Below are 15,113 nucleotides of genomic sequence, written 5' to 3'. Positions count from 1 at the left end.
TTTGGCCCTAGATAAGACGAGGGTAGAAATCATTCTAACCCCACGTAGGATGTGATCTGGGGCCCAGAGAGGGAGAGATTGCTTCCAGTTGGGGACCTACAGGAAGGCTTTTTATGAGGAGATGGGTCCACTGGAGGTGAATCTTGATGATGGGAAGTGTTATGACAGAGAGGGAGAGGGGCTTGATGGAGAGGAAAGGGCTTCCACAAATGCAGGAAAGTGAGGCATGTTCACCAGACCTCTGGTGCTCACGGTCAGCTGGAGCCGGACACGGTAGCAGCAAGGTGGCCGATAAGCCCGGGACAGCGTGCCGTGACCGTGTTATGGAGGTGTCAGACTTCCGGGCTTGAAATGTGTGCTCAAGTCAGAAGGCAGAGGGGAAAATATTTTAGCTAAAACTGTTGCAGCGCCATTCTTCCTCATCCTTCTGGGACAACCTCTCACTCCACAAGTGCCGTCTCTCTGCTTCTTGGGATCACGCTTGCTATCTTCTCCACTGTCACGGAAAAACTCCCCACTCCTCCTGAAGCCTGACCCTCTGTGTTTCCTTCATCGCTCTCCCGGGGAACAAGGATTTGTTATCTGTGTCCTGTTTGGCTCCTTGGTGTGAAATGGAATGTTTCTTTCATTGGTACCAGGAAATCCTACCCTATATGTCTGCCCCTCTCTAATTCATTTAAACCAGTGGTTCTCAACGTGGGGCAATTTCTCTCTCCCTCTCTCTCTCTCTCTCTCTCACACACACACACACACACACACACACACACAAACACACAACATCCCGGGGACATTTAGCAATGTCAGTAGACATTTTGGGTTGTCGCAACTTCGGGGGAGGGATAGTTGCTACTGTCATCTAGTGGGCATAGGCCAGGGATGCTACTAAACCTATTCCAGTGAAGGATGGCCTCACAAGAAAGAATTATCTGACCCAAAATGTCAATAGGGCTGAGGTTGAGAAACCCTGGTTTAAACCAGGTTGCGGCCCTCAGTCAAAAGCCCGTTGGTGCCTGAAAATCGAATTTTGCAGACATAAATGCCTTAGGAGTTCCTGACCTGTCTGCTAAATCTGGACAGTGTTCCTGACTGAGGTTTCCAGTCTCTCTGATTCAAAACTGAATCCCCCGCCGAGGGATCCATTGCTCTCAACTTCAGGGAATCACCACCTTCTTGTAGACTCACTTGTTCCGTGAACATCCACACGCCAAGGGTCAACCAAATTCAATCCACCTTCTTGGATCTGAGCTTCCTTTCCTTTCTAATCCTTCATGCCTTTGCTTTCTTCAGTCCTATCAAGGGGTTTTAAAATTCATCCATTTTAAGGCCTGCATCATTATCTGACTCCGTTGCCTTCTGGAGTCATGAAATGAAAGAGCCCCAAATGGGACTTTAGCCTTGTCGATGCCTCCAACCAGCTGTGTGACCTTGGGAAGGTAATTTAACTTCTCTGAACCTCAGTGTCTCTTCTGCAAAAAAGAATCATTAAGGTCTTTTCAGGCTCTATAATCCTTAAAATACGTCCTGTCCATTTTATGTCTCGTGTCAGGTCTGGCCTTATGTGAGGGCTCCTCCTAGGTAGGTCTGCCCTAAACCATATGCTGGGGCAAGCGTATGAGTCCCCAGATTCCAGGGGTTCAGTCGAAACCTCAGCCACCTAGTGGTGCATTAATGTTGGAGGCGGAGTCTCCTAATGTGAACACGTTCTACATTGCAGTCAAAGTGTGAAGTTTAAGGTTGTCTTTCTAAAGTGCTATTTCCTGTTCTTTCCTAAAATGAAAATTACATTGTTAACTTCCAGGAAGGGTCACAGTCCCCTAACTGGCAGGACAAGTTGGGAGTTTGAGAGGTGGTCTGCCAGTTGTCAGTGTAGTGAGTTTCAGAAGTTTAGTTTTCCAAACAGCTGTTGTGTTTTTAGGGGAAATTCTTTTGCCAATTGTGATGGTTCTTATCAAAGTTGGGGAACCCCCCCAGCCCTTTCCCATAGCGGGGAGGGCCGGCTTTGGGAGAAGGGGGAAGCCGCTCCGTATAGGATAATCTGGGGTGGGGGGGGAGACAACTGACATAGCAGAAGGCTGCGGGCCTTCCACGGACCCCCAGATCTTTAGTTAAAACTCACAAAATGCATGGTGAAGTTGTTTGTCCGTTTGTTTGCTTGGGGGGGGTATGTGAAAACCAGTGACAGAGCGAGCATCACAGCCAGGGTGTCTTAAAGAGGAACAGCACACAGGGACCCAGGAACACACCAGCAAGCAGGTGCCTGAAAGAGGCGCTCGGGGGACAGAATCGTGGGCGTCCAAGTTTCCACGGGCCCCGAGGCCAGCGTTCGCCAGGTGCCCAGGTCCGTGAGGGGCACGGCAGCTGCTCTCCACCCATCCGCAGGAGCCGAGGAGGAGGGAGGACAGCAGGCTGGTGTCGGCAGAGAAGACTGTCCCCAGCACCCTGCCGTGGGAGCCACCCTGGCTTTTGTGACCTCACAGGAGGGGTGTGGGTGACCCTTTCCTGTGGGCCCTGGGCTCAGACGGAAGCCAGAGCCTCCCCGCAGGGCAGGGGCACACGGCCCCTCGGGGAGGGAGTCAGGAGATTAGGCAGATCCACGTAGGTGCACGTTTAGGTGAGGAGGACCCACCATGAAGAAGGGCAAGGGGCAGAAGTCGAAGGCCAGGCGCCGAGGCTCCGCCTCCCAGCACGCCAGCTCCGAAGGCACCGGATCCAGCCCGCAGCCGCCCAGCCCCCCGCCCACCCGGCCGCCGCCCAGCACCCCGACCACGCCGCCGCCCAGCTCTGGAGTCACCTCACAGCCCAGCAGTGAATCCATCCCCCCGCAGCCCGTGCCCCAGGCTCTCCCAGCTCCCGAAGTCAGCCGTTGGGCTCGGGGCGTCGCGTCTCCGGACACTGGCACAAAAGCATCCCCTCGATCCAGCAAAACAGGTGGGCAGCCTGCCTGCCTGAGTGGTTCTAGCCTTCCTGCTGATGGAGTCCCAGGGCTGCCCCAGAGGCTGACACTTTTCTTATTGGGGACTGATGCATGGTTAACGTGTGTTCTGGAACGGTGCGTGGGGAGTGCGAGGGGTTTGGGTTTTGTTTTTTTACCCAGGAGACCAGGATTCCTGGCTTTTGTCATTCCTCACCATACCGAGTCTCTCTGAAGACAGCCACGCAAACATATTAACATTCAGCATGGCTCGGTGGTAATCCTAGCTCACTGGGAGTCAGAAGTACCACGTGGCTGCTAAGAAATAAACACCAAGGCTGCATTAGTACGAGAATACAGTTAAGGACAAGGGAGGCGGTCATACCGCTTTACTCTGTCCTCATCAGGCCACTTGTGTGCTGTAAAAGATGCCCAGCGATCTAGTCCAAGGAAGATAGTCCAGGTTGGGGGGATGAGAAGGGTGGCGGGGAGGCAAGAACCTTCTGGTGTATGAGAGCCGGTTGAGGGAATTGGAGGATATGTCTGTCAGCTGGAAGATGTGAGTAGATTTGTTCCATGTTGTCCTCAGATGTCTGACTAAGGGTCCCTGGATAGGGTTGCCAGATAAAATACAGGCCACCCAGTCAAATTTGAATCTCAGATAAGCAACACATGATTTTTAGTATAATAAGTGTGTTATGAATATTGCGCGGGCGTCCTGTATTTTTATTTGCTAAATCTGGCGACTTACCCTTGGAAAACACTGGAGAAGGCAGATTTCTGCTCAGCGTTAAAAAAAATCCAACAGTTAGCTCTCTCTGAAAATGGAACGGCTGTCCAATGGAAAGCGGTCCCCCATCTTCTTGGGTAGCCAGGGTCCAAATGCGCATTGGAGCGTGTCGAGGGAACTCACACAGGCAAAATCAATTATTACCTCTCCACGTTCCTCTGGGACCCACAGCCCAGGACAGCAATGGGAGGTGAGCTTGGGGAAGTATTTCAAAGACTGTCCACTGGAGTAGCAGTTGTCTTCTGGTTGAATCCGAGAGCCCCAGAGAAATGGAACGTGACCGCTCCAGTTGCAGGAATCTCAGTGCCACTTCTCCTAGGATGGACAGTCACCTGCTGCCGTCCCTTCCTGTGAATTCCACGGAAAGAGCACAGAATTGAGTTAGAAATCCTGCGTTGAAGCCCACTTCTTCCATCTCCTTGCTAACAGAGCACGTCTCTTCTATTCTTTGAGCCTCGGTTTCCATATCTGTAAGCTGAGAATAACCACATTCCTTTTCACAGGATTGTTCTGATGATTGAATGAGATGGATAATGCCGTATAGAACACTGTACAGGTGTCAGCTGTTACATCGGTGTTCTTTGTATTATTCCCAGGTAGCACCAGTCTAGAAGACAACTAGTTCCCCATGCAGTTGGTCCTCTCTCCTCTGCACACGCCACTCCTGGTGTGGACACCTCCCGCAGGCAGTGGGCCCCTCACCTCTCTCCTTCTCTGTCCAGCAGGGTCTGTGACGCGAGCGGGCCCGCGCGCCTGCTGTTCCTGTTTCGCTTGTCCCGGCAGCTCTGCTTGCTGGCATCGTCTGGGCCTGTGCCACAGCCGCATCTTCGATGTCCTTCTGCCTCGGGCCTGGCCGACCATGCCGGGGAGAGGATTCCCAAACCTCCTCACCTTCTACAGGTCCTAGGGCGCGTGGGGGGCGGGGCCCTCGGGGCACACAGTGTATTAGCAGTCGTGTGTAACTGCTTCCTCTCGGGACTCCCAGGCCCAAAGGAAATCCACGTCCTGGGGGTTGGCACCCGGGCCTTTCTGACTAGCCCCAGGCCCAGGTACCCCACCTTCATGGAGAGGTGACGACTTTCTTCCTTACCGGGCATGGCTTCTTTGGGGTTCATTTTTCGTCGCTCCATAGGCAGCCTCCTTGCTCACAGCTCACTCCCCCGCAGTCCGTCCTAAAGTCCCTGTCGCTCCTTCCGCAGCCTGAGCCATAGCCCAACGCTTCCGGCTCCTGACCCGCACATGAACGCCCCCTGGAATTTAGAGATAAATACGATGTAAATCACATAACCCTTGGTGCCAGGAAGACCTCTACCCCCTTCAGCGGGTCTCGGGCTGTTCCTGGCAGCCCCACAGGGGTCTGTCCGTGACCCGGAGGCCCACACAGCATCGCCTGCAGCATCTGCCCTTCTTTTCCTCTCCCACGAAGCCACCAGGTGGCCGCCACTTCCTCTCATGGGAAGACCCCTGTTGAGGGAACTGGACTGAAGATGTCCCTCACCTTTTCCGGTGGCGCAGGGCTACGCACAAGGGCTGGAGAGGGGCCTCCGCCTACCCCCAGCTCTGGGCCCCAGGGCAGCTCTGCTTATACTCAGGTCTCACAAATGTCCACAGAAGAGGGCTTCCGCCTAGGCATCTCCCAGCTCAGAAGCTGAGCCCACCCGTCCTCCATCCCCATCCGGCTCCTCTTCCCAGCCCCTGCCCCACCAAACCCGCTCTCTTGTATGTTCATGAAAAGCACCATCTCTCAGTCATATGAAGAGAGGCAAACAGATACCCAGGTGTGTTGGGAGAACATGCCAGAGTAAAAGTACCGTACTGCCTGGTAAGTCAAGGAAGGGCCTGCCCCCCACCCACCATGATCAGCTGTCCTTCCACACACTTAGTGCTTCCGTCCGTTTAGTGCCAAGTTGTGCCCTGGATTCATAAACCAACAAGTAGTAAAACCGACTCTGCGTAAGGATACTAGGCACTGGGAGGGAAACCAAAACAGGGAACTTTACCCTTAAAAAGTGTGCAGTCCACATGGTAAGCTAAGATATGTACATTTAGAAACTCATGTGCAGGCCAGGAAGTGATACGTGTCCTATAGGAGATGTTCAAAGAGCTTCACTCCTGAGCTGGGGTCCAGGTAGACGTTGTAGTATCAGTTGTAACTGAGCTGAATCTAAAAGGATTTTAGGATCCTCTATGGCCTATTTTAAAGGGAGAGCTTTCCAGGAGGAGGAAAAGGCACAAGGCAAGGCTCAGAAGTAGGAAAGTGACGGGGAGGCGCAGAGTCCAGCCTGGCTGGGATGCAGTCCTAACTCTGCTCAAGTTTCACCTGCTTCCATAATCTTTCCATTTCTCTGTAGAGTGGAGTGTTGACTCTGGGCTTTAAGTACACATTCACATTAGATAAGAATCCCTGCTTTAGTAGGATTTTTGTCCAAATGGATATTGCATCTTGTGAAAGCCTTCCTCAATTAATAGCATAATCATATACTTTCCTTTTCCACCACCTTTGTGGTAGGTGTAGTATGTGGTTTCCTCAGAAGCCTCAACCCCAGAATAGAGCTACATGGTAGGACTACTTCACAGGATGGTTGTGAAGCTTGAGGAGGACACTGGGTGTGAGGTGTTTAGCACAGGGCCTGGCACACGGCAGCCTTGACTACCTCTGTCACCTTCACTCTGAGTGTCCAGGGGAGCTGGCATCCCAGGCCAGCCCATCCTCGGATCCTGGGGGGTCCTGTGGTAGAGCTTTATTGGGAGGGGTGCAGGGAGTTGTGTTCCTTTGAGAGGAGGAGCCATAGGGGGAGATGGACATTCCTGTGATCCTGAGGGACCCCACAATTTCCACTTTCCCCTGCATATAGACAGGCACTAAATCCCAGCTGCCCCCCAACCTGTGGGCTTTCTGCTTTGCTTTGCAGAAGACCTGCAAGTAAACATTCCACTCATCGTAACTTGCGTGCTCCGAGCCCTTGGGACTGTTGCTGTGGCTCTGGGAGCCCTAGGAGCTGCCTACTACATCACTGAATCCTTGTGAACAAGTCTCCAGGCCTGCGGCCCAGCAGGTATGTGGACCCCCTTCGTGCCCACGGCCCTTTGCAGAGTGATTCTGAAGCCCACTAACTCACCATCCCTGCAGCGCAGGGCTGATGGAATGTCTGTCTCTTCTCTGAATGGAGGAGGTCTCTAGGGGTGGGCGAAGCCCCCAGCCTCTCAGGGGAATCTTGAGAACTGAGTGACTTGTTTCTGGCCTCAGGGTCCACTGGCACATCTCTCTCAGGCAGCCCTGGACACTCGTGGACAATGCTAGACCCATTGTGGGATCTTCAAAACAGAGTTTCCCACCTCTCCTCTGGCCTGGGGTTGGTTCCCCTAGTCGTGGACACCAGATAGGAGGAGATGGGAGAGGCGGGGGCAGAGGGCCCTATGCATCTCAGAGCCTTTCCTCCCAACTTTCTCCCTGCCTGTCACACCATTTCCAGCCCTACCTACCCTTTGTGAACTTCATGTTCCATGGAGCCTTTCTCCCATCTTTGTTATTACTGTTTTCTCCAACCTATTCCATCCCGTACTGCAGATGATTTTTATGTACACATGTGGCCTGTCTCCACGCTGTTTTGCAAGATCCTTGAGGGCAGGGAGCATGCCTTCCACAACATCTTCAATCCTGCCCTGTCTCAGGCTGGGCTCCCTAGATGCAGAGCCTGAGACAGGGATTTGGGTGCACAGGATTTAGTGGAGGAAAAAAAGTGAGGGAGGCAAGAGAGGGAGGGGAAGGAGTGGAGCAAGGACAAGGTCTCAGCTGAAGTCCACTTAGCCCAGTCCTGGGGAGCTCTGGAAGGTGAATTACAACCAGAGTTGGTCTCACCGTGAGCCCAGAGGGTTGCCCTTTCATGCCCGTCTGTGAGTCAGTCATTGGCTACAGGGTGAGGTGGGGAGTACATGTCTTTGTGAAAAAGTGGCTCCCATTTGGGTGAGGACAAGTCCCTGAGGAAGGAGACAGCTCTGAGCCTTTAGCAACCAGCATTCATAATTCACAGGAGCTGGGCGATGGACGCGCCAGCCCAGAAAGGGGATCTGGGCGGGTACCGAGAGCACCCCCAATTGTCCCCATTGTCAAGTCCACATGCGGTGAATGCCTAACAAGTGGTGATGGGGGTGGGGCAGGGGGTAATGGGAGCCTTTCAACCCACCCCAGGCCTCCAGCAGCCACAGCAGGGCGTGTGGTGGGAATAGAGGCTCAAGGTAACTCAGAAGCCCAGCCCGGAAAATAAACTCCAGTGAGAGCTCACCATCTCCTCAGGGGCTCTGCTGCCTGATCCTGGGACATTCATGAAAGAGCAGAGAAGCACCTTAAGCTTCACAGAATTCCACAGCAGTTGAAATCCTCAGTTTCCTCATCTGAACATAGGGAAGATCTTGAGATCGTTGGGAGTATGAGACGAGGATGAGACAAGGTGCTTGGAGGGCAGAGAGCTGGCCAGCTGGGGGAGTCGTGTTACTGTTACCATCATGGAGGTGGTGGTTGTTGGAAAGACGCTGGTTCTGGAGTTGGAGCCGTAGGTGCTAGCCTTGACTCTGCTGCCTGGTCGCTGGGTGTTCGGGGCCACGTTACTTGACTTCTGTGAGAGTCAGTAGCATCTCTAAAGCGGGGAGAATAACAGCTACCTCCAAGGACGATGGTAGTGAGGATCAAGCTAGGGGATGCGCAGCCCTGCAGGGCCTGGTCACAGGTTGGGTAGATGGTGGCGACTGGCAGTGTGAAGATGGCGCCCAAGTTCAAGCTTAGGGCTTAGAGCTCAAGCTTGAGCTCAAGCTTAGAGCTTAGAGCTTAGAGCTCAAGCCCAAGCTTAGAGTCTCCTTCCAGCAGAGCCCACTGGTGTGAGCTTGGGTTCCAGAGGCAGGAAGCCTTGGGATCAGATCCCCCTTCAACACCCAGTATCTCTGGGGCCTGGGCAACTCCCTTAACTCCTGATGCCTCATTTTCTTGTTAAATGGAGACAATAATGCTACAGCTCTCACTTGGGGCCGGGGGGAACTGGGTAAAAAGAATGCATGTGAAAACACTTAGCATAGGGCCTGGCACAGGACAGGCCCTCAACATAGCAGTGACATCACCATCATTATTTTTTAACTCAGTATTCCCCAAACTTTATTGACCTTTGAAATCTGGAATATTACTTTTTTTAATATATTTTTTGAAGTATTATTAACCTACAATACTGTGTGAGTTACGCTGTACAACATAGTGATTCGATATTTCTATACATTACAAAGTGATCCCCACAAACACTAGTTTTATTAAAACCTAAAATCATTAATGTTAGTAGATGGGAAAATAGTAAACTAGAAGTCAAAATATAGTCAAGCTATGTTTTGGGATCGATCACTTATTTTCTTTAAATTAGCTTCCTTTTCAACTTAAAGGCCCTTATTTTCAAACTGGCCGTAAATGGAAAATCCTATCCTTTGCCATAAAAAAGACTCACAGTAGGGCTTCCCTGGTGGCGCAGTGGTTGGGAGTCCGCCTGCTGATGCAGGGGACGCGGGTTCGTGCCCCGGTCCTGGAGGATCCCACATGCTGCAGAGCGGCTGGGCCCGTGAGCCATGGCCGCTGAGCCTGTACGTCTAGAGCCTGTGCTCCGCAGCAGGAGGGGCCACAACAGTGAGAGGCCCGCGTACCACAAAAAAAAAAAAAAAAAAGACTCACAGTAAATATAAATACCATAAAAACGAAATGTCATGGAATTCTGGCTGATAGGGTGCCTGAAAAAGTCTCAGCTTTGACGTCAGTGCCCTGTGTGTTCAAAGATATTTGACAAGAGTTGGATGTTAATACTGGCCAGCTCCGCGCTAAGAACCTCTTTAACCAGAGGGTTGAAAGATAACGGGAATGGGCCGTGATTCCACATTATTGAACTCGGTGTCCAGTGCCACCCGAAGTGTCTCAGTGTCCACGAGGGAGGGGTGCGTGTCTCACCCACACTGTAGTTCACACAGCCCTGAGCCCTGGGGGGTGGGAGGAGAGAGTGACGGAGGAGGGGAAGTGAAGGAGGCAGGGGTTGGCGGGGGGGAGGACTGGAATGGAAACCTGCCCTGGGCCTGGCGTAGGTCATTTCCCCGGGAATAACTGAGAGTCTGCAAAGTTAAAGAGGCTCCCCAGAGACTGAATCCAGTCTTCACTCCATCCCCCAAAGCTGTGTGTGTGTTGCCAGCAGTGGGGGGGGGCTTGTTTTGGGGCCCTGGCATCCCTGACATCACTTACAAACCACGCAGTGTGCAGACTTCACGCAGCTCTGCTTCTTCTGCTCTGAGGGATGATTCCTCTGTCTCCCTAGGGCAGGCCCCTTTCCTGATGCAGGGTTAGGATAGGCGGGTCCTCCCAAGGACAGACCCTCTCTCTTCTGTCCCATGGCGCCTTGTTTCCCTGGAGAAGAGGGAGACTATGCAAGCACCCCTGCTCCATGCAGTGGCCTGAAACAGGGTCCTTCCCAAGCCCCAGAGCCCATGCCTGGTGACTCTGAGGAGGTGGCTTTTCCTCATGGGACCCTCTGCTTTTGTCAAATTGCTCCTCTGGAGACTGTTCTGGAAGCAGCGTTGGGATCGATGCTAATTGGCATTCGGGTGCTTAAGATGTGCAGGCCCCCGCTTCTTCCAGACGGGCCAGGGCCAGGCTGCGGTGTCACCTCCCATGTCGTACAGTGTGTGCTGTGGGCCTGAGGGTCTGATGAAGACACCACCAGCAGGGGTCAAGGAAGCATCTTCCGGAAGCCCAGAAGTTTCAGCCGCCGTTCCTAGACACTGGTCGCCATGGTACTTCCCACCCCGACTCCCCAGTGTCCCCCACATACCCCCCGTGTAGCTATGTGAGTGGGTCACCTCGGCTGTCACGTATCAGCACCGATCACGTGCCCAGCACCACACTAGGTGCTGTGAGACGTGACAACACAGGGGTGAGTGGATGGCCAAGTCCATCAACAGACCCAGGCTAAGCTTAAGACTTTGAGGTCTAGTAAAGTCTGTGGATCTAAGCCAGCCAAGGCTCCCAGGCAACGGGAGCAGAGGTGATAACTCAGATGTAGACATCTGACTTCCAAGCTAGAAGGCGGCAGAGTCCAGATGGGAGAGAGTGTTTGGTAATTAAATAATGCATTCATTCATTAAATATTTCTTGGGCACCTACCTTGTACCAGGACAGGAAGGAGCCCTTCCCTGGGAGCCTACATTCTAGTGGACACAGACAAGTCAGTGAATAAACAGGATCACTTGATTTGGTGGTAAATTTTATCAAGGAAATAAAAATATAAAGTTGATCTGATAAAGAGCAGAGGGGCGGGGTGACCAGGAGGGGCCGCTGCTGGAGCCAGGCTGGTCTGCAAAGGCCTCTCTGAACTGAGGCACATGGAGCAGAAGGAGGCAGACTGTGCAAATCTGGGGGAAGAGTGTTCTTGCAGCAGGAACAGCAAACCCAGTAGCCCCGAGGCAGGAAGCACTCTTAACATGTTTGGGGGCCATCCTGGCGCCAGTATGGCTAGAGTTGGGGGGTCAGGATGCCACTTTTGGGGAGACCAAGGTCAGGCAGGCCCTTGGAGCTTCCATTGTGTTCTAGAGGTGGTGGGCAGCCCCTGAAACAGAGCAATAGCAAGTCCTTACACAGGCACGCTTCTGGGTGTTTTACGTTTATTAACTCATTCATCCTCCCCTCAGAGGGGAGTATCTCAAGCTGCTGGTTTAGATTTCAAAACAATCACAGTGCCTGCTGGGTAGAAAATGGGAAGGGGGGGCCGGGGAACGAGCAGGTAGGACTCACTTGCACTGGTTCAGGCAGGCGAAGATGGTGCTTGGACCAGGGTGATGGCTGTGGAGGGGAATGTGAACAGCTATACTATGGGGGTTGCACCAGCAAGTCTGGCTGAGAGACTGGATGAAATAATGAGGAAAAGAGAAGCCTCAAGGATGACTCCAAGTTTGGGGTGTCATTGCCAGAGGATCAACATGCAAGAGGGGATAAAAATCAAGAGTTCTGTTTTGTTGTTAATTTTGAGATGTTGGACAACCAAGTGGAGATGTCAGGTAGGCAGGGGCATAGAGGGAGCTCACAGGAAAGGCCGGGTCTTAGCTGTAAACATAAGGGTCAATCGCTGACATAGGGAGAGAGCATGGATAGAGCAGAGGGCCAGGAATCAAGCCAATGTTGAGAAGTCTGATAGTAAAGGAAGGTGTCTGCAGAGAAGACACCTGCTCTGGATCTTCTCTGGGTCTAGGGAGCACATGGGATCCCAGGAGGTTTCCAGAGGCGAGGAGAACAGGTAGGCTCAGGTCAAAAATGTCCACAGGTAGGGAAAGGCAACAGAGATGCATCTCAGTGGGAGCAGCTGGTGAGCTGTGACCTCTGATCATAAGGACCCAGCAGCTCCTTTCTGCTTGTTCTCCTGTTCCCTGAACGTGGACAGGCAGGCCTGTGTTTCCCCATCCTGGCACCAGGACCCATCCCCATTTGTACAGTGAACAAAGGGAGGACCCCGAACCAGCACCCAGGTTCAGGTCTCCCGGCCTCCTGACTAGATGGGCCAACCCTGGTGCTCCCTGAGGTCCCCCTTCCCAGGCATCCTGTGTGTTCAGCCACCACTCACTATGCAGACCCTTTCAAGTGCAAAAGGTTTTCACTGCTTCAAGAGAAAAATTCCTTAGCTTGACAATTGAATGAAACTCACCTACCTCCCATGGTTAAGATTCTTCCCAGTAAACACTGGGAAGCTTCTACCAATGGCATTGCTCTGATGTCTCTCTTTTTAATTCAGTTGTAAAATGAAAGGGTGAATTGGTAGGTTTCCAAATGCCACAAGGCACTTTAAGACTTGATTTACAAGTGGATTATGCGTTAGATTACTTGGTGCTGCAAATTTCAGCAAACCTAATTCAAAATTATAGTAAGGAGATTATCTCACATAACAAAACAGTCAGGAAGTGTCAGGGCTGGCGAACTCAACAGTGTCATCAGAGACCTGGGGACTTTTCCAACTTCCGGCTCTGACACCCTCAGCGGAGGGCGCACTAGTTCCCCTCCTGGGCAGATGGCTGGAGGAGCCCCAGAATTATATCCTCACACCCTGACAACCAGAAGCAGGGAAAAGGCCACCTCCTTCTTGTGTCTCTTCTTGAGTTAAGAAACTCTTCCCAGGATCCCCCTCCCCTGGTATACTTGCCCCCTCATTGCGGTGACATGCCTCTGAATTGGGTCTCATGCTCCTTTTTTTTAATATTTATTTAGTTATTTTCCTGCGCCGGGTCTTAGTTGTGGCACGCACGATCTTCACTGCAGCATGCAGGATCTTTAGTTGTGGCGTGTGGGAACTTAGCTGTGGCGTGCATGTGGGATCTAGTTCCCTGACCAGGGACCGAACCCGGGCTCCCTTCATTGGGAGCACTGAGTCTTAACCGCTGGACCACCAGGGACATCCCTCATGCCCCTTCTTAAGCAAATTAATAGCATGGAGGGGGTGAATTTTCATGACTGGATTAGACCAATCTAGATCTACTTCCACACCCTGCCCCTATGGACAAGGGTGGACAAAGGAGGGAAGCATCAATACTCCCAAATGGGGCCCCCGCCAGGAAGGCAGGTGTGTGAGTGGATTTGGGGGGAGCAGCCAGCAGTGTGTTTTAAGATATGGTAGCCTGTGCAGGATGAACTTCAAAGCAGACCTGTTGGCCTGGGACCTCTCTGGCTTTAGCCCCTGAAAGCCACCCTGAGAGTGCTGTGAGTCAGTGTGCATGCATGTGTTGGTGGTAGGGGGAGGGATGAGTTCGTAGACTCAGTTCTTAGACCGTCTGGGAGGGAAACAAGCAGTTTGGTGTCCTTCTCAGTCCAGAGCATGAAGAACCATCTGATGACACTGGCAGAGCCTCCTCTCCAGGGAAACATGTTTCTAGAATTTTCTTCCCAAAAGCTTGGAGGGCCTCTCTCTCTGCATCCCACCGATGAATGATGCAGCACTAAAGTCAAGGGGCTGCTTCCCCTCTCCTTTTGGGCACTGAATGTAGTAAAACTCACCACCGTGGCCTGGCGTTTGGGAAGCGAGGCTCCGTCTTAGCTGCCGGGATCCCTGGGAGAAGGGAGAGGAAACAGAAGGCACCCAGTTCATGCCAGACACTTTGCAAAAGCTTTTTACAGCCTGAAGGGAAAAAACAAAGTCTTTGAGAGGCCGAGTTCAGACAAAAGGAAGAGTGGACGTGATGAATGGAAGAAATTTGAATCCTAAATTTATTTTCCCACAGGAGGATCTTAGCTGTTTAACCCTCACCCTGAGGCTATAAAACTGGAAAGCCACCAGAATTCTGGGGTCATAGAGTATTGTCTAAGCTCATGGCTCTGTCCTTATTTTTCTTACAGATCCAGTTTTCCATCAAGGATCTCTCTTGTCACCAAAATAAACAAAACAAAACAAAAAAGAATTCTGTTTCTTTAGGGTATTCTACCCAGAGACACAGAGGTTGGCCTTGGCAAATGGGTAGGGAGGTAAACTTGGGGGTGAGTCTGTGAGCCTCAGGGAAGCCAGGGTGGGATCCTGCTGTTCCTGTTGGCGGCCGCACACCCAAGGCGGGCAACTTTCTCTGCACACGCTCACAGAACAATTTCAGATCCTCCCACTATAAATGCAGACATCAGACAACTTAATTCAATACCTAACATACCTCCGGGCCGGGCTTGCAGCCTTGTGGTCTGTCTGGTGACTTAGCTGCACCCAGCCATTGCCTGGTGTGTTTGGACATCTAGCTTCTGAGCGGCCGAGGCAGAGGTCTTACTTCAAGGTGACCCCAGGAAACACCAGTAGACGTGAAACAGAAAAGGGAGGACCGTGAATACAGGTGCAGCAGCCACTGGGAGCAAATGAAGCTGAATCCTGCTGGGGCAGCGCTAGGAAACAGAACACACACATCAGAGTAATCTCACCCAAGGAGGAGAAGCCAGGCGTTTATATACCCATCGGTAAGGGCTGCTGGGAGGGAGGTGGTTAATTCCCCCGCACTTTTATCCCCTGGGGAGTGCGGAGGGTGGAGGTTGGGAGCTGAGAATTCACTGAAGCAGTTACACAAGAGGATAGGAGGGGGCAGGTAGTAGGGGGGTGAGGACAGCCCTCTGAACTCAAGTGAGTGAGTGCACAGAGCACCTGGGTGACCCGCTTGCCTCTAAGAGGGGGCCAGGTTCGGAGCAAGTGGGATGGGGCTGGAGGGTGGGCCAGGCAGGTTACCAGGAATCCCGGACCCCACCCTCCACCTCCCAATCCCAGGATGTCCCTTCCTGAACAGATGCTGGGAGATTGGGAGAGGGTACCCTGGATTGACAGGATCCTTCTCTGGGAAGCCAGCCCCGGGAAGAATAATGCTGACTTCCAGGGTGGGGTGTGGCCATGTTGAGGT

The 15,113-nt window shown here is 52.4% G+C and overlaps 1 protein-coding gene across 1 annotated transcript; it reads left to right on the top strand.

Moving 5' to 3' along the window:
• The first annotated feature begins 2,627 nt into the window (after positions 1-2,627).
• SPATA3 (spermatogenesis associated 3) lies at positions 2,628-6,719 on the top strand. Its single transcript, XM_027114433.1, has 3 exons — positions 2,628-2,928; positions 4,427-4,601; positions 6,614-6,719. Exons 1-3 carry the CDS (start codon positions 2,628-2,630, stop codon positions 6,717-6,719), a joined length of 582 nt encoding a protein of 193 aa, XP_026970234.1.
• The last annotated feature ends 8,394 nt before the right edge of the window (positions 6,720-15,113 follow it).

This window comes from Aethalodelphis obliquidens, unplaced genomic scaffold (genome assembly GCF_003676395.1).
Source record: "Aethalodelphis obliquidens isolate GAN/ISIS:26980383/991018 unplaced genomic scaffold, ASM367639v1 scaffold2, whole genome shotgun sequence".
NCBI lineage: Eukaryota > Metazoa > Chordata > Mammalia > Artiodactyla > Delphinidae > Aethalodelphis > Aethalodelphis obliquidens.
This window is presented reverse-complemented; position numbering and strand designations above follow the sequence as displayed.

Bases quoted from the DNA above. Each gene is read 5' to 3' on its own strand.
- SPATA3 (XM_027114433.1), top strand. From the start codon at position 2,628: ATGAAGAAGGGCAAGGGGCAGAAGTCGAAGGCCAGGCGCCGAGGCTCC. The intron at 2,929-4,426 runs GTGGGCAGCCTG...TCTGTCCAGCAG, and splicing joins CCCTCGATCCAGCAAAACAG to GGTCTGTGACGCGAGCGGGC. The intron at 4,602-6,613 runs GTCCTAGGGCGC...TTTGCTTTGCAG, and splicing joins AACCTCCTCACCTTCTACAG to AAGACCTGCAAGTAAACATT.